The 18,777-nt window shown below is 38.7% G+C and overlaps 1 protein-coding gene across 4 annotated transcripts in view; it reads right to left on the bottom strand.

Moving 5' to 3' along the window:
- Positions 1-2,461: 2,461 nt before the first annotated feature.
- bicd1a (bicaudal D homolog 1a) overlaps positions 2,462-18,777 on the bottom strand; it is a 60,059-nt gene continuing 43,743 nt past the window's right edge. The window contains exons 5-9 of one of the 4 annotated variants that reach the window (XM_017686246.2): positions 15,890-17,011; positions 13,493-13,644; positions 12,436-12,646; positions 7,497-7,582; positions 2,462-5,062 (exon numbers count right to left, since the gene is read on the bottom strand). In XM_017686246.2, coding sequence (XP_017541735.1) covers positions 4,951-5,062; positions 7,497-7,582; positions 12,436-12,646; positions 13,493-13,644; positions 15,890-17,011 — 1,683 coding nt within the window. In that variant the 3' untranslated portion in view covers positions 2,462-4,950. Of the gene's footprint in view, positions 5,063-7,496; positions 7,583-8,613; positions 8,887-12,435; positions 12,647-13,492; positions 13,645-15,889; positions 17,012-18,777 lie in introns of those variants that run through there. The other 3 variants (XM_017686389.2, XM_017686462.2, XM_037540077.1) reach the window with 3 other exon arrangements.

The following is an 18,777-nucleotide window of genomic DNA, read 5'->3' as shown; positions in this document are numbered from 1 at the left end:
CATCCGATTACTGCAGCGATCACCTTGACTGCTCTGGGCCCCGCCCCCTTCCCCCCCCATTGGTCCACTTCACAGCTTTGGACGCAGCGATTGGTTCTAACTTGTGCTTTCTTTCGGAGGCGCTACTACAAAACAGTTAAAACGTTTAAACTTACCTCATTTGCATAAACCGAATTGATAAACAACAGATGCAAATAAATTGCGTCATATTTTCAGGAACGTTTTATGTGAGCGCGTCTTAAGTAACTCACCATTAATGTCTGTTAAATCAGGGTGTTTTGTGCAAAGTCTCAGCGAAACGGTGAATAGAAATATATATAGAGGAAGCCTACGTTTTTCTTTAGGTATATATATATATATATATATATATATATATATAAAATACCTTACGAATAAACTTAGGCTTCCTGTTTTATCCTTCCTGAAGTCATGTGCTTCCGTCCTATGCTCCCACTACTTCTCATTTACAGTACACCCTCAGTGTTATCAGAGGCCTCCTTGCTGTAGCTAATCCACTGACACGCATGGTTTGCTGTCTGTCATCTATAAATATGTAGATGCTTGTCTCTGTCTGTGTTTCGCTATTGAGCTCTCTTAAAGGGGAATTCTATTAATCTTTTTAAAAACTCTGTATTAGTCATTCCGAGCAGTTTGGTGTGTAGTGGCTCAGTGTAGAGAAACGTACTGACACAAATTTCTTTACAGTGGTGGTGATAGGAACCAGAGGTCATGATACCTATAACACAAATTTTATTCACTGTACAAAACCACCAGGGAGCCGACACGTGTCTTCTGAGTTTTTATATCTAATGTTGCTGTCAGTAAAATACTAAATCTGAAAAAATACATTTCTAAAGTAAAAAATGCATTTTCTTTTCACAATCCCAAACCTTTTCAAAGCTACGTATCATAAAACAATGTCTCAAACATCAGGCAGGCTATTCTGTACCATTTCATGTAATAACGTCCTGTGAAGAGGCTTTAAGTGGTGGACGTCTGGTTCCTATCACCAATGTGAATAAATCTGACTCGTTTATCTAGAGTAGTGCGCTGCAGACCAAACCATTCCTAATGATTGTATTACCATTTTAATGATTGCATTTTGAATTTTGAAATATGGGTGGAACTCCCCTTTAGCAGTACAACATTAATTGTGGAAACTTTTACTATATGTTTCTCCAATAACAGTGTGTTTTTAAAGGTAATGTTTTACTAAATGAGACAGGCCACATGTTTGTCCTCTTTAGAGTCAAAAGTCATCTCAAGTCACTGTCCTTGAAGCCAATATCAAACTCCAAGACCAATTAAATAAAAGCCTGGATTGTAAGTGCAGTAAGAAAAGATAAAAATTTGCAGAGTTAAGAGTTATTCTTGATTTTAACAAAGGCTGAACATTTCTGCACCTCTCTGTTAGAGAATGTCTACAAACATTAGTGACATTGAATCAGCTGTGACAGCCAGGGGCAATTAAATAGAGGGTCCTGAGTAATTCAGGGCCTCTGACTGGCCTTTTTTATGAGTTACAGGTGCCACTATGTAACACAGGCACACTTCAAGGTGGAACAGAACATTCGAAAAAGAACCTGGTGAAGCAAACTTCAGCTTCATTTGGGAATGGACTGCCTTCTCATTGCAAGTTCCCAACCATGACCATCTATGGCTTTTAGTGGTCTGCTTCTGGGTTTACGTTCAAGCTCTAGTGGATGGAAGTGCTGGAGTCTGTGACTGGCAGCAGGATGTGTTCACTTTCATCGAAAACAAAGGTTTTAATTCTTAGATGCTGCGTGTAACTAGACCTATAGTTTTTTTATTTGTGGGGACTTTTATTTTAAAGGATATATTATACTGTATTATGTGTTTATATGACACACAGGTTAATTCATCTACTGAGATTAACAAGTCTGAGGAATGTAATAGCCTATGTGAACTAACATACTGGTGCCACTATTGCTATTTAAAAAAATACCATCAACACACAATGTGTTTCACTGCACGGATGGGTTAAATGCAGAGGTCTAAATCCACAGTGTGCAAACACAGTTGGGAAAAATGGTTATAATCTAATCTAATATCAGATTATATAGTTCATAATAAAAGTGGTATTGTAAAGCCTGTGATAGTGAGCAGTAATCACGTAATACTGTCCTAAAATCTAGCAGTGAAACCTACTTTTAAGTGGTCAACTGTAAATCTTGGCGTGTTGAAGTTCCTTATCAATCATATACTCTTTCACTGCAACTGTTATCTGTAACCTTCCACACTTTACTGGAGGTGACCGAGAGCTGGGCAGCCTTGCTCTGTGGTTAATATGTTTCTTTACAATTATTAAGTCTAAGGCTTTTGAATCTTCAGATTAGGCTGGCTTGCATAAACATCCATGATCTCTTGTGAACAAAGAGCGACTGTTCACCCACATCACACTCATCTTCTTTTGGTCCACGTCTTTGACAACATGCAGAAGTGAATCTTGAGTTCCGATTTTATTTCATGAACAAAGACATAAACTGTGACATGACTGATAAGTGAGTACATACACAAACAAAGGAAAAATCAAATCATTATATCTTGTCGTCACAACTATGCTTTCACCAGTAACAAGGAGGGTGATTGTCCTATTCAGTGCATATCACTTCAATTCCCTTCAGATGCACATCAACCAAGCACAAAATTTCAAGCGGAAGACAATCAACTCATAGAGAACGATCAAAAAAGCCTTCCATGTAAACAGGGAGATTTGGTACCAAAAGTACCAGTAAGACTGAAAGAAGTGTCTGAATAAGACCATTGATCCTATGACCTCTTTTGTGAGCGTCATTAGAGAAACATTGTTCCACTTCCACAACAGACACAGAAGTTCAGCAGTTCAACACTTTTCTCATAGACTCATTTTAGCGTCTTGTGCAGAAGTAGCTGCAGTGGTCCTGCTGGTATTTTTAACAATATAATAAGGCCAGGAAAAAAAATATATTATTAGAGAATATACTGACCCGCCATAACATTAAAAGCACCTCCTTGTTTCTACACTTATTGTACATTTTGTCAGCCTCACTTACCATACAGGAGCAGTTTGTAGTTCTCAAACTGCAGACTGTAGTCCTTTTCTCTGCATACTTTGTAAGCCCCCTTTTATCCTGTTCTTCAATGGACAGGACCCCTACAGAGTACTGCAGTGACACTAACATGGTGGTATTGTGTTAGTGTGTGTTGCACAGGCAATATTAGATCAGACACAGCAGTGCTGCTGGAGTTTTAAACACTGTCCATTTACTGTCAGCTTTATAAAACACACATACTTTGTTGATCTTGTTGGGTGTAAAGTCAAAGATAATAGCAGCTGCCCAGTTTGTGCTGGTCATCCTCTAGTCCTTCATCAGTGGTCACAGGATATTTGTAGTTGGTGGACTATTCTCAGTCCAGCAGTGAGTGTTTAAAAGCTACATACCAGCACAACACACACTAACACACCACCACATCAGTGACACTGCAGTGCTGAGAATGATCAACCACCCATGTAATACTTGGACTGTGGGGTTCCTGACCATTGAAGAACAGGGTAAAAGGGGACTTACAAAGTATCAGAGAAAGAGATGGACTACAGTCTGTTATTGTAGAACTACACAGTGCTCCTATATGGTAAGTGGAGCTGGTAAAATGGATAATGAGGTCAGAAACAAGGAGGTGGTTTTAATGTTATGACTGAAAGGGGTACAAATTAATGTGTTTGTGCTTAATTCAAGGTGGAGAGAGAGAAAAAGGAGGGGGGGGGGGGTAGAATAAAAACCTTATGGTGAAGACTTGATGCAAAAGCTTTGTTTCATGGGGTGACATCAGCAGATGCAGATGTAGAAAACTCAGTGCACCAGTACAGTAGGATCACGCCCTACTCTGGCCAGCAGCCACTATCTGCCCTACAGCTGTTCCAAAATTACATTAGCCCTCAGATTCCTACCTGACACCACTGCAACAGTAAATTAAAAATGAGAACTCAAGTATAAAATACTGTCTTTATGTTGTATGGATGCATAGCAAAATGAATATAAAAAATAACATACACTCCTTATACAGCCACGTTAGATTCAAATAAACCAAACTCAACAATATTATCACTGTTATGCAAACATCACCGCTGAAGGTTTCACACTTAAAAGGTCAAAACCAAATGTCACTCAGCCACTGCAGAGAAAGACATACAGAGATATTTTCACACACGTTAAGAATTACAGTCAGCTATTACTTTGAGCTCAGTCGTCCTGGTCTACTTAACAATCAGGTCGTTCGGCTTGTTTTCTAAGTCAAAACCACTTTTTAATAGATCATTTCTGACCACTGCATGAGCAATGATGTTTTCATGACCACTCTTTTTCTGTAACACACTCCTGGCCTGTTACAATCTAATTGCAGTGCAGCTTTTTGGAATTTAAAGTCAGTTTTTAAAGCAAACGTCAAGATTTCAGGCAAATAATATCAAAACATTACAACAAACCTTGTAGTGGCTTTTACCCTTTTTTTAAATGTTTTGAATAAAAACCAATATTTTGATTACTGAGTTTATTAAGTTCTAAAAAGGCAAATGTAACATCTACAGCAAAGCTGCACCTTTAAGTTTCCAATGAAAAGTAATATCAAACAACAAAAGATTCCGCACAAAGATTTAGCAAATAAATAAGACAGGAAACAAGTAAATAAATAGATAAATAAATAACTGATAAATATTTTATTCCAGGCAATTATATGCAGTATGTCGCTCTCTTTTCATCGGGAGTTTCATTAGGATAATAAAATAGTGCAGCCTAGTCCAGGCCCCCCAAAGAGTCAAAACAGGGTGGGTCCTTCTGAGGTCACACAGAAAGAGGAGCACCTGATTGGATGGGCATTAGATTGACAGATATATCCCCTGGTTTGTCTTTGTTCTTGTCTGAGTGGGACGAGCCATGGATAATGGCGGTAGGGCTAGGGACCAGGTAGATAAGATTGATGTGCCAGACAGTTGAAAAGGTCGCAGGGGATGTGGGGGCTGGCTTCTTGTAGCTGGTCCTCTTGAAAAGGTATCACAATATTAGGACTGTTGGCAGTGAGTTAAAGGGAGAGAAAGAAAAAAAGCAAAATTACAACGATTTTTCAGTGACGGCACCTCCTACCAAGTGACTTACCTGTTAAAATGAGTTCAGTAAGTGTTGTAACAAAACTGACATTGATGCATCTGTCATAACGTACTAGTATAATTGACACGTAAGACGTCATACATGATAAACATGTACATTATTACGCTGACAAATTCTCAGACTGACAGACAAAACCCAAGACACAAGGAATTCTCAAGCCATTATGAGAATTAGTAACATAAATATGTTACTTTAAACACAGGATATGTTTCCTGTATTTGACAAGTCAGGGTAAGGTAAAAGCAAGGATGTGTTAGCACTCTGTACTTGTTGTATATTAACCAGGAGCAGGATCCTGGCCATTCAGAAAGAGACTACACTGATTTTCTAAGCTAGTAAACCTGACCCACGCCAAACCAAACATAAATTTAACAGCCCTGAACTACATATACCACTTTTAAAGACTTCTGTGAATTTAAAGAACTTCTCTTAAACCTTCTTCTGTTTCCCTTGCCTTTTGTGTTAAACCTATTTGCATTTTGTACTGTCTATCTTGGGTGATGTGTGGGGGCTGTGGAGAGCAGTCCCTTGGTCATATAACGACCTCCAATGGTTCACCTATTTCACATCTGGTTATAGCTCCCCAATCTAGCAATGCTATTGGTTGAAGGGATATCTCGGAGACATCCTGGCTCCTAGGTGGGGGAGACTGTAAATTTCTCTATATTAATTACAAAGGTAGAGGCTGTTGCCCATTCAGTAGGGGAGTTTCTGGGACGTTAAGACAAAGATACAACTAGAGGGCTTGGTTTACATGGTTGACTGTAAGTCCTTAAGCTTTTGGAAGCTTAGTCAGACTTGCTTGGTTGGGAAGATGTGTATTTATTAAACATCGTTTTCCTCGACCAAAGTCTCCACTCGTTTCTTCTTCAACCAGTCAACAGAGTTCCGTCAGAAGATTCTGTGCTAGATCTTAAAGCAATTACTACTTACTACTTAGTAATTACTAATTACATTACTTTTAATTAATGACATGTAGAAAACATGCCTGAAAAGCAAAACCATTACATTTGTCTGTGATACTTTATCTGAATGCTAACTACATGCAAACTTCATAATACATGCATTAGCATTAAATAACATATTTAAAAAAACCTTACTTGAGTATTTATAAACAGCTTATGTCAATATTCGCAAGGTGACATAAGATGTTTATGAAGTAAATGACATTGTATTGACAGAGTTTTTCGATGTACAAGACTGTAATTAAGCATCATCCCCAAGTAATTACATAGGGCACAGTGCTTCCACTATAAAAGATTTTGATGTCCTCAAATTAAAGTGATAAATACACATCACACATATAGTATTTTCCTGTATAATTTAAATTTAAGGGGATATTTCACAAAACTGATTTGTGCACATCTATAAATCAGTTTGATGGTGTATGTAATCTTATGATGTTACGTAATCTAATCTTGTGAATTCTGACATAAACTGTTCATGTATTGCTTTTTAAATGTGTTATTAAATGCTTCTGCATGTTTTATGAAGCTCCTATGTATAGCCCCCAAATAAAGTGGTCCCTGTTCTTCACTTGACCTCCTTACTGATTACTGATTGATTGATTCACTGTCCAATTACAGGCCTCTGCTAAAGTCAGGGGTGTGTCATAAGCGCTGTCATAAGCACTCTTGGAAATTCCAGGGAAGCTGGAATTTTATATAGCATCAGCAGCATCATCATGTTGAATGCACCATGCAATAAAATGCGATGGTACCATGTGGAATATTTAAGACAGATTAAACTCACTTCTGACATCAATGCAGCGTTTCAATATTAAAGGGCCCATAGCATGGAAAATCAAAGTCTGACACCATGTGAGCATTTTGAAGTTTCAAAACATACCATTCATTCGCTAGTCTACTCAGTTTATGTGAAACTTAAGATGGAAAGTCAGCCTATTTTCAATAAATTGTTTTTGTGATATCAAAAAAAAACCCCACATTTACTTACAGTGTATCTATCTTTTTAGCCTACAGCGATTAAGTGCCACCCATTTAAGTTAAAGCTATAAACAGTGCTTCAAACTGATCTCTTTTTAAGGCATAATATATAATACAGGGCCGCCAATCAAAACAGACACCATTTATCAGGAACAAACAGTAAAAAAAATCTGACTGTTTTTGGTATATAAACCCACAGCAACATCATAATTAAACTTAAGCAAATAAAAATGTAGCATATGGCCCCTTTTTCAGTTTCAGTTCAGTTTTTTCAGTGTTATGATTGCTTGAAGATCTGGCATGGAAGCCATTTGTCTAACGAGAATGTCGGCTGTAATCTGAAGCAGTAGCTAATAGACAGAAAGAGTTCCTCCATAGGGCAGGTTACCTGCGGCCTGTGGACACTCTGCTGCGCCTCATTTGTGGGGAGAGTGGCGGTACTGAGGCAGCAGGCTGCTGACAATCTACAAGAGACTGATAAATTAGACAGATATACAGAGGGGTGACAGTCAGGGTTAGTGACACACACATACACACTAGGACACACACACACCAGGAATGACTTATCTGAGAGAAACAGAAGAAACTCAGTGCTTCAAGATAAGAGATTTGTAAGATGTAACATAGTAGATGGCAGAGCACTGGAACAAATGCAGAGATTTAAAGGAATAGTTCAGTCAAAATGCTAAGTGAATAAAATCATGTACACAAGGCATCACACTAATTAGGGGTAGATTCCATTTACCTTGAGTCTTGTTAACATGTTTGGTTTTGTATATTCCTTTAAACTCAAAACACACAGAGTCACTGAACTGTAGACTGTGTAGTTTGTGAATTGGTGAATGAACAGTGAATGACACTACAGTACTGTGTAAAAGTCAAAGACTAACTGTTATTCAAATTCTTGTCAAAATAGGCATCAAGTACAAGTTATAGATTTTTCAGGAGATGTTTCTGAGAAGACCAGATGTAAGATAAGCTACTTGTGTAAGGAAGAGGAAAGTCAAAGGAAAATAACACAGACAGGAGTTTCCAAAACTGGAGCACAAAAAATTATTAAAAGTAAGAGACAATGGGACTCCAGTAAAACTTTTCCCATCGGATAAACATACTTAAAGCTTTTATCTTTGAGAGAGAGAAGAAAATCAAGCTTCACTCTTGTTTCAGATGTGAAAAAATCCTTCCACTGTGAGAAGACAACTCGACACTGAGAGTCTGAAAGGATGTGCAGTGTTGAGGACAACAAAGAAGAACATTTGCAAATCAAACAAATATGTTGCTGTTGTTCTCAGAACAATGGACTGACTGCCCCAGAGTCCAGACCTCGACTGAATGTGTTCTGTATTACTTGGACTGCAAGAAGAAGAAAATACAACCAACTTCTCAGACTGAACTTTGGAGGTGTGAAAAAATATCCCCGCAGATTTCTTTGAAAAACTGAAAGAGAGTCACCCCACAAAATGAAAGCTGTAATAAAGGCAAAGGGTGGATACTTTAAAAAATGAAAAAATTCATATTACATTTAGTTGTTGAGGTTTCTGTGTGATTTTCATATTCCCGATGTTAATATTAATAACTTGTATTTAATGACCTGAAATAAATAAAAAGTGGACTCTGACTTTCCCACTGTATTGTAGCTTAACAGCTTAATGTTGTGATATGATGTCACAGCGATGTGATGTCATATTGAGTTATGAGCAAGATAAGCAAAGCAGAAATAGTTGAGGAAAAGGTGGAGATAATGTAGATAAAGCCTATGGGTCATTGTTAAAAAGCCACTTTCCTCAGACATAGATGGATAGAATTTCATGTTAAATACATAAAGACGATGAATTTTCAATGGTAGTAAAGACACACAGGGGCAGACAGAAATGACCAAACAAAACAAGGACACACAACACATACAATTACAACACTTCATCAAATCTTATTATATTCATGTTCAATGTAATAGCCAACAGTAATCCAATAATTATGATAAATGGTAAATCATGAAATTATTTAAAAAATAAATATAAATTTCACTTGGGGGCAAAACTTAACTTTTTTTTTGGTGCTTTGTCTTGTTTGCTGGTCCTCTTAGGCCACAGGCCACACAGGGTTTGGTTCAGTGTGTGGGCGGAACGTGAGGTAAGGGGATGAGACATTATGAAAATCAGAGTGTTCACCTCCTACAGATGCCTTTCTCAGAATTTTGAGTCTGTTTCTGGGGATTTGTGTGGTGGCCACTATTGCATAACAGAATTTAGATGGTTATCAAGTGCGAGTTCAAGCAAGCCTAAAGCAGAATGCGGCACATTTAAACTGCCACTGCAGGAAGGGTCGTTTTATCATGTATATTGTTATACATTTACAACTGTTTGTTTTAACAGTAGATTCTTTGCATGATTTGTGTTTTACTGATTATTAGATAACAGAAGCTGGCAGACAGTAGCGGAACAGGCTGGTTTCCACCCTCATTAGCCCTACATGTCAGCAGGATCCCCTGATTCATGCAAGCCACACACCTCTGCAGCAATACTACAGCACAGCAACATGAACAAAGAAACTTAGGGGTGCACCATCAGGACCAGACAAGTTTGGAAATGGCAGAATTTTTCTCTCAACAGGCGATGGGCAATCTGTCCAGTTATTACTTTGATTCTGGACCATTTATGTTACAACTGTATGATGTACATAACAGTGCTGTAGTACTCGACTCCTGTCTTGTCTTGGCCTCAGGGTAAGGTGGATTCAGAAAATGTTCTCGAAGGCCAGCCGAGTGAAATGCCTCAGTCAAAGGTGACTGAAGACCAAGCTTATTTCTGTCATTACTGAATATCAACAACATCTATTAACAGAATAAAGCAGTCCTTGCTCTACATTTTAATTAAAATCTGTTCACTGCTGTATGAGGATCTAAATAATACTTTCCATGACAGCTTAATTGAGTATTATTTGTTAGTCGACTAGATACATTTTAGAGAAGAAGGGAGAATAACCTCACCATCATTTGCTTCCAAGACTTATAATGCAATGTTGGACTAATTCAACATTCAAGAAAAACATAGAATTATCTCACTTAATCTCACGATTTTACCAACTATGGCAAACTGATGTCTCTGATATAGAAGAAACAAAGGCTATGGTGCCAGAAAGCAACGAGTCAATTTCTTTCCTGTCTGCCATAGCCAACCCTGCTTCTGTCATAATATTTATGTTGTTAATATTGGAAATGAGTTACAGTCTTTCATGTGTTCATTAGCCCACACAGTGTGAGCTTTGATTACTAAAAGTCATCAGTCTATCTGGCTGTAAAGAATTTTGAATCAGTATTGGCCATAAGAATCAGTCATCTTCACTTCTAAGGAAAACACCTGCAATACTGCTTCATGTCTACAAAAGAATAATATCAAATAAGCAAGGAGTTAAATTAATCATGCATCTTTATACAGATGCATCACTACAAGATTGTACTTGGTAACACAAGTACAATGTGTTGTATGATGTGTATGTTATTTCCACATGAATTAAATACGTCACATAAACACAGGTTTCATTTCTGGCGTGTCAGAATATGGCTGTATTGGTGAGCGCGCTATGTAAGGACTCTGACTTTAACCTTGAGGCAGTTATTGCCAAAAGCAAGCAAACTAAAATACAACATTGTGTTGATATAAGTATTTTAATCACATGAAAATAATCTACACATTAGAAACAAGTACATTCAATATATCCCATCAGCAAATTCCAACATCCTGCACAAATCATGACCTGGTCTATCTGCTTTCATGTCTGATTTACTTTCAAAAGGTCCATCTTAAGTACGGCAAGTTAATGAACTCCTCAGAGACGTCAGCGACCAGAAATCTCCTCAACTGCTCTTTGGCACACAAAGCCTTGTGTATAATGATAAATGATGTATCCTGTATGATAGAGCATACTCCACAGTCCACTGGGATACAGCTAGTGGGCAGCAGAGAGCGGAGGTGAGAGCATGTCCCTGAGTCTGCACAATGCACACACTGCAGTCCCATATGCTGTAGCCTTAAATAGCACAGATCTGTGTGACTGCACTTTTAATCATATGACATGCCCTTGAGATCATCTGAGCATGGCACTTGAATCTGTAAGCACAGCATAGGGGCCACATGGCTGTATTTACATTTATGACATAAGATAATGCTAAATGAGGCAGAATGTTGATATTAGAAGCAAACACTGAAACCTGACTCTTATTGATAAACATAGAGAACTGGTCCGTTCCATTCTTTGACTAATGTTCAGTGTGGGCAGTGTGCAAGGCAGTAACTGTGGGTGTTGGTTGAACCTGAAGACGGTGCAAAAAAGCGCATCAGCATTATTGAAGCTCAGGTTGTGCACTTATCCTATCTGACCATTGGGTGGAGCCAACGGTTTCTCCTGAGTTGCAGCATGACCTAATAATATTGTACTATAAAAGACTTGCGAGAACTCCATATGACTGCATCAGTGAATATGCTGACTCGCAAAATAAGAAACATGCAGGGATGGAAACTAATTAAAATAACAGTGTGTACTTTGAACAATGAAAGAAAAACATTCTTTCAATTTAACTCCACTACAAATTCTCTGTGTAAAGTTAGGAGTGAGGAGTATGCAAAGCCTTCACACCAGTTTTGTTTTACTTTAATAAAACATTAAAATTTTATTTCTAACAAAATTATATTTTACTTCTGTTTGTATGCATATTTTTTATATCAGTAGTGGAAAACAAAGTCATATATGCTGTAAACAAAATATTTGGCATTTTTAACAAATTTTAAAATTAAGTAAGTAGCCCAGTTTAATTTCATTGAGCTTCAAATAAATTTTTACTGTTTTGTTATTTTTAAAGCAACCAGGCTCAAACAGCCAATCGTTTTTAAACAGGCACTCAAACCGGCCTCATAAATCTCATAAAAACATTGGTCAGTAAAGTCAGTGTTGTTGAGCACATCCCTGAGTAGAGTCTCACAATCAAAACAGCCAAAAAATGTGGAAACCAGTCTGTCCTTTAGCATCTAGCCTGCGCAGCCTCAAAGCTTGGAATTCTGGGATATGGAGACAAAGGCCACTCGATGTTGTGGGTGTGGACTGAGCTATAGGGTGTTTAAGACCTCACTGAGCCTTCTAATAGATGCCAGGTGCTCAGGACAGAGCAGTGGTAAAGTGAACCAGGGGCAAAACCTGACGAATGACAAGATCCAGGAAGGGCATATATGCGGTACCTCCTAAGGTAGTTCACCAGCAGTGGCAGTCATATTGTTTTGTAAATGAAAAGTTTTATTGGGTCTAGGGAAGGTCGTGAGTGCAGTTTGATGACTTACTTTTGGAGGGCTGCTCTTTATTTTGGGAACCTTTCCTCCACGGCCACGGTGTGACTGCTCGTGGTCAAACTCCAGGTCCTCCAGACGCTGTGTGAGGGCCAGTTTCTGCTGGATGGCCATGCGGAGTAGCGAGTTCAGAGTCTTTTTCTCATCCTCAGCGGCTGCCAATTGCCTCTGCATCTCATCCAGCTGAGTGACATACTCATCACACCTGCAAAGAGTGGGACAAAGAGGCACAAGACAGTCAAGTATAAGGCAAAAGACACAAAAAACTACAGCTGTTTTCAGATAGCAGGTGTTCATGAACTTTTTAAACCCACTTAAGGTTGCAGTGTAAAATTCTTCTTTAATTAGTTCTCACTGAAAGCTCACTGAATCATTGAATCACGATTTCAACTGATAGCAGATTCGCGTTTGCAAGTAGAAGAGGAGGTGTGCAATCGTATGTAGAAGTTTGGGTGACCTTGGTCAAACTTTATTGCTTTTCTGAGTGAATTTAAATACACATCCTCTACAGAGAACACAGTTCTGCACATTATAATACACAGTCACTGTTTATCTGGTGAATTTAACAGAATTTAAAATTCAGATTTTATACTGTGTTCGCTTTTTCAAATATGTATTACTGAGAAATAAAATACAAATTCTGCACTAAAATTTGCAGAGAAATGCCATATTTTGATATACAAACTGCACATAGTTTGCTCCCTGTGTAGATGTTTTACTCAGAAAACCAACAAAACATGTAATTTGGTTGTGGGGCTTTTCAATATGACTGTATATTGTTATAATCTGAAGAAAAGTTCTTGATAGAAAAAAAACACATCCTTTACATTTTTGCTAGGTTTTTGTTGTTGCTGTGTTTACATCCAAACAGATAAACAGTAAAAATGAAATATATTACAAATATAAACAGCTGAATTGTGCAAAAACGTATAAAAAATAATGAAACTTCAATCAAATCCATATCAAAATAACAATAATAACTCTTCTAAGGGTTAAGCCTTGTACTCATTACAGTGAAGGGCAGACGTCTGCTAAAATAAATGTAGTGTACCTGGTGGCAAACATCGCCCTCAGGGAAGAGAAGGTGGCTGCATCCTCTTTCAAGGCCTTTAGCTCATTCCTCAGCTTCATCATTGTCTCGGTCACCATAGACTTTTCATTCTCATACTTACTCTTCAGATTAGCCAAGGCTACCTCTGCAGTCTGGGGAGAAAGCAGAACACCTGATTTTCTCCCTTAACTTGGTTTATGAAAACTTTCCAGGTTAGCAAGTGAACAGATTTATGCTATGCCATATCTGAACCTCCAACTCCATTTTCATTTTTTACATTATTTGAAAATGATGGCCTTTTTTTGTGAAAATTGTGTGAAAATTTGATGAAGAATGAATGAACATGGTCCAAAATTAGTTACAATTAAATAAAATTAATATTATATACACAAAACCTTGTTACTTTGACATACAGTCAGCATCTTCATAATTAGTGCCATCCTGAGGTACAGAGTGGAAAAATGTAAAAAAGTCTTTGTGGTTAATTAGCTCAGTCTCACTGAAAAATGTGAATCTAACATTTAAGTGAAGTAAATTTAGTTTAAGAAAACAACGTTTTCTTACAATAGAGGGAGCTCTGGGAAGATCTCATGGTGGTGGGGACATTGGTTTCAATAAATACCATAAGTAACGTACTCCACCACAATGGTCTCCGTTCCAGGCGAGGCTGTAAGATACCTTTACTTTCAAAGCATCATGTCAAGGCACGTCTAAAGTTTGCTCATGATCACTTGCAGGACTCTGAGGCAGACTGGTTCAGGGTTCTCTGATCTAATGAGACCAAGATCAAGGTCTTTGGTGCCAACCACACCCGGGGCGTTTGGTGAGAGGCTGGCAGCGAATAGACCAAGAATACCATCCCTACAGTCAAGGATGGTGGTGGCAGCATCATGCTGTGGGGCTGCTTCTCAGCCAAGGGAGCCTGGCCATCTGGTCCGCATCCACGGGAAGATGGATAGCACAGCCTACCTGGAGATTTTGGCCAAAAACCTCCACTCCTCCATCAAGGATCTTAAGATGGGTGGTCATTTCGTCTTCCAACAGGACAATAAAACCAAGCACACAGCCAAGAAAACCAAGGCCTGGTTTAAGAGGGAAAAGATCAAGGTGGCCTAGTCAGTCTTCTGATTGAATATCCCAGTTGAAAACTTGTGGTAGCAGCTCAAGATCAAAAAATGCCCAAAGAACCTAGACAACTTGGAGAAGATCTGCATGGAGGAGTGAGCCAAGATTACTTCAGAGACCTGTGCCGGCCTCATCAGGTCTTATAAATACCAATTAATGGCTGTAATTGCAAACAAGGGTTATTCCACAAAAAATTAAACCTAGGGGTTGAATAATAGTTGATCCTAATTTTTATGTTTAAAATGTATTATAATTTCACTGAGCAACTTGTATGTTTTTGTTTGTAATATTTAACCATCTGTTAATAAACACTACTCTTGTTCAAAATTTGAAGGCTCTAACTTATTTGCAACTTGTTGAATTTGCAAAATCTGCAGGGGGTTGAATACTACTTGGAGGCACTGTATAACTATGTAATTTTACACTAATCCTACATTGAGCAGTTGTTGTATAAAATCTCTATTTTTGTCTCATTTGACCATAGAATCTAGTTCTAGTAGTCCATAGAGAACACAAAGTGCTTACATTTGTGGTTAGACAAAATTAAAACCTTTCTTTTATTATTCCTTCCAAATAGTTGATATGAACGTGGTGTATTCATTGTTGGGGACTAAATCTCCAACTATGTTCCTTGCAGATTGTTTTACCTCTATAACCATCCTCCTCACTGTGTGTAGGACTAAAATTAACATGCATTCTCTTCCAGACAGGTTCCCTACAGCTCTGGTTGTGTTTAACATCCTAAATATTACACAGTGGATAAAGGTGTTTTCAGGGATATATCTATTTTTGTACCCATTACTTGATTCATAGGTCAGCACACTTTTGTCTCATTTTATTTGTGTATTCTTGGATTTTTCCTATGTTGATGAATGATTAAGAGAATTTGGCCTCTTAAAACTCAAGCGGACTTCTGTAAAAGTTCAATTTAAATGGGGATACGCTTAAGTTTTGTGTTTATAAGAATTTCTAGGGGTGCCATTCTTTGTTACATGTGGTTTTATACTGTTTTTTCCTAATTGGTTAGACTTAATGATTAGATTTGTTTCTCATATTTTGAGGGTGAAATTTCAATAAATGGTTAGACTCTTCTAATATTTTAAGTGTGACATTGAAAAAAAAGATTACCAAGACATTTTTTACCCCTCATTATCAAGGATGCCAATAATTATAGTGCTGACTGTATGTTAAAGTAATAATATATGTGTATACAAGTTATTGGTTAGTATGATTTGGATTGCGGGTGATATTAAAACGTGAGTGGACCCCTACCTGTTTGTTGGCCTTAAGGACGAGACGCAGGGTGGCTATCTGTTCTCTCTTGGTGCTCAAGAGGGACTTGAGCTTCAGAATCTCCTCCATACAGGACTCTTTGTCCTTGTCGAAGATGGGTGCTAACTCCCGAGCGGCTGCCCTCTGTCTGGACAGCTGCAGCGAGCGGTCCACAGCCTTTTGCAAGTGCTTGATCTGGTCCCGAATAATGGCATTCAGGTTATAAATGTTCATGGGTTCCTTGCGGAGATCTCCGCTTGCCTCTGGGACAGGTGAGATAAATGGTGAGGCACTGTTAACTGGGGAACCAAAGGGGGTTCTTGTGGGGCTTTGCTGGCTCATTGTCTCCCCTTTACCACCTTCCCCAGAGGGCTCCTTTAGGGGTGAGTCCTGGGGACTCTTACAAGGGTCTGAGGAGTTGGCAGCAGCCAGGCGGCGGGCGAGACGGGGTGACAGCAAGGCCCGGGGATCATCGGCACCTTTAAGACTGCCACTGCGTGTAACACGGCTCTGGCGATAATAGTCCAGCATGACACGGTTGGGTGTCTCATTGTTGCACAGGCAGACGTGATGGTACAGCTGTGCCAGCTCTTCACTAAATGTAACCAGCTCATCCTGAGCAGCGTTTAGCATACCTTGACTTTCGGTTGCCATCGATGTTGTGCACCGAAGCTCTGCCTCCAAGCTGCTGATTCGCTCACGACTCTCACGGCACTCCCTCTCCAACGATGTCACATGCTCATTGAGAGCCTGTAGCTTGCCCTCACTGTGGCTGCGCTCTTCTGACTGGCTCTCCACAGACTGGTTATACTTCTCTTTCAAGGCCTTCAGCTCAGCTTTCAGGTCAATGACCTCTGTTACGGCTACCTTATACTTACACTCGAGGATCTCAATGCCATTGATTTCCACTTCGTGCTCATGGCAGCCATTTGTAGGTGGGTCCCCTTTCTCTGTCTCCTCGGAATCAAACTCCTTGTCACTACAGAGACGTTTCATAGCATTGACGCGCTCCGTAAGGCGGTTCACACGCTTGTGCTGCTCAGTTAGAGCACCTTGTGTGTGCTGCAGCTGTGTCTGAGACTCCTGGAGGTTAGTCAGTAGGGTTGCCTTTTCTCGCTCAACCTAGTAGATGGCAGGATACAGAGCAGGTCGTCAAAAAAGAGCATTCAAGTGGATATATAGATATATTATTGATCCTGAAGGAAATTTAGAAAATTATATGCATATACTATGCATAGCATGGTAGAGATTCTTGAGCAACTTGAGAAACATACAGTCATCTCTTTTACTGCAATGGAACAGTGAACAATGTCAAACAAGAATTTGTAGACAAAGGACAAACCTAGTACATATACATGTTATATACCCACTTACCAGCCAACCCGTAATTATAGATCAGCGGTCTTCAATTCTGACTTTTAATCCAGTTTCTGGTCCTGGATTTCACAATCACTGAACTGTTGGCGTAACTCCAGTATTTACCAGTGATAACAAAATCCAAAACAAGAAACTGAATTCAAGGCCCAGATTTAAAGATCTCTCTTGTAGATCCTTGCTGGTTCTTTTATGTACAGGTTATGCTAGTCATGCTCTTCATCAATGCCTCCTATGGTCCAAAACAAATGCACCCTCAGGTACAACAAAGTCTAACTTTTTGATGGTATGCCACAAACTTTTGATCAATTTAGTGTTGAATCTTGCTCTGAAAGGCTCAATGTCACAGTACACAGAGCATGCAACTTGCAAAAGTTTGTTTCCCATCAGAGTGATAAAACCTGCGGCACAGAAGTACATACCTACTATAGATATCAGACTGACAAACCTACTATAATTATCAGATCCTCCGCATATGTGTGAGCAGAGCATCTGAGGCTCAGACTACAGTAGACAGAGTACATAGTGCATGGTTTGCAGTATCATTTGGTTCACAGGTCAAACAACATACGGACATGTATAGCGAGGTGTTATATTTCCTCAACTTGCCTGTCACACATGGCACATGATTCTTGAAATTGAACTCAAGTGCTGCTTAACTGCTTTTTGATTGTATTAGAGGAGTCAGCCATTGTATTGGAGGAGTCAGCCATCTCCAGTGTTTGGAGCTGAGATGGTGAAACTATCGATTCTTCATTGGAAAAGGCCCAAGAAAATAGAAAATAAATATATAAACAAAGCCTAAGGGGAAACCTTGACACAAGTGTTTTCTATTGGTTTTCAGCACCTGCCAGGCAAGCCACAGGACTATTAACCGACAGGCATATGCAATGTATTTGTGTGTGTATACATTATCACTGAATGTCTGGTTACACACAGAAGTGGCTGACTGATCAAAGGGGAAACACTATCACCACACCACATCATATGCAGAGTCACTCGTTGAGTTATACTCTCTAAATTACTGATTTGTGTTCACAGTGTTATATGTGGTTTTACTGTTTTTACTTTTTATTCATAATGGAAAACTGGTCACACAATTATGTTTGAGCCATGGCATGCATTCCTTTATAAAAAGCCTAATATTTAGCTATATTAGTTACGTTAACCTTACAGAAGCTGAGAGTTACTATTATCAATCTATTTAAATGCAATTACACAAATACTGGAGATACATCAATACTACTTATTCCTTTCTGATACTGATACCTGATTCTTGTGTTTACTAACTCTAAACTAAACTAACTAGCTTATAAAAAACAAAACCTTGTACATTGTGTGTAAATTTGAAGATGAACGGACCAAAAGAAATGACCCAGAATGACTTGGAAAAAAGTGGCTCCATTGACTTTTTCATTGACCATCTTAAAAGTAGGTTTTTATAATTTTGAAGATACAAAGTTTTGTTGCAACATCAATATATTCACTTAAGCTTGATATGTTTTATTTGTGCA

Source organism: Pygocentrus nattereri, chromosome 7 (genome assembly GCF_015220715.1).
Source record: "Pygocentrus nattereri isolate fPygNat1 chromosome 7, fPygNat1.pri, whole genome shotgun sequence".
NCBI classification, from domain to species: Eukaryota; Metazoa; Chordata; class Actinopteri; order Characiformes; family Serrasalmidae; genus Pygocentrus; species Pygocentrus nattereri.
This window is presented reverse-complemented; position numbering and strand designations above follow the sequence as displayed.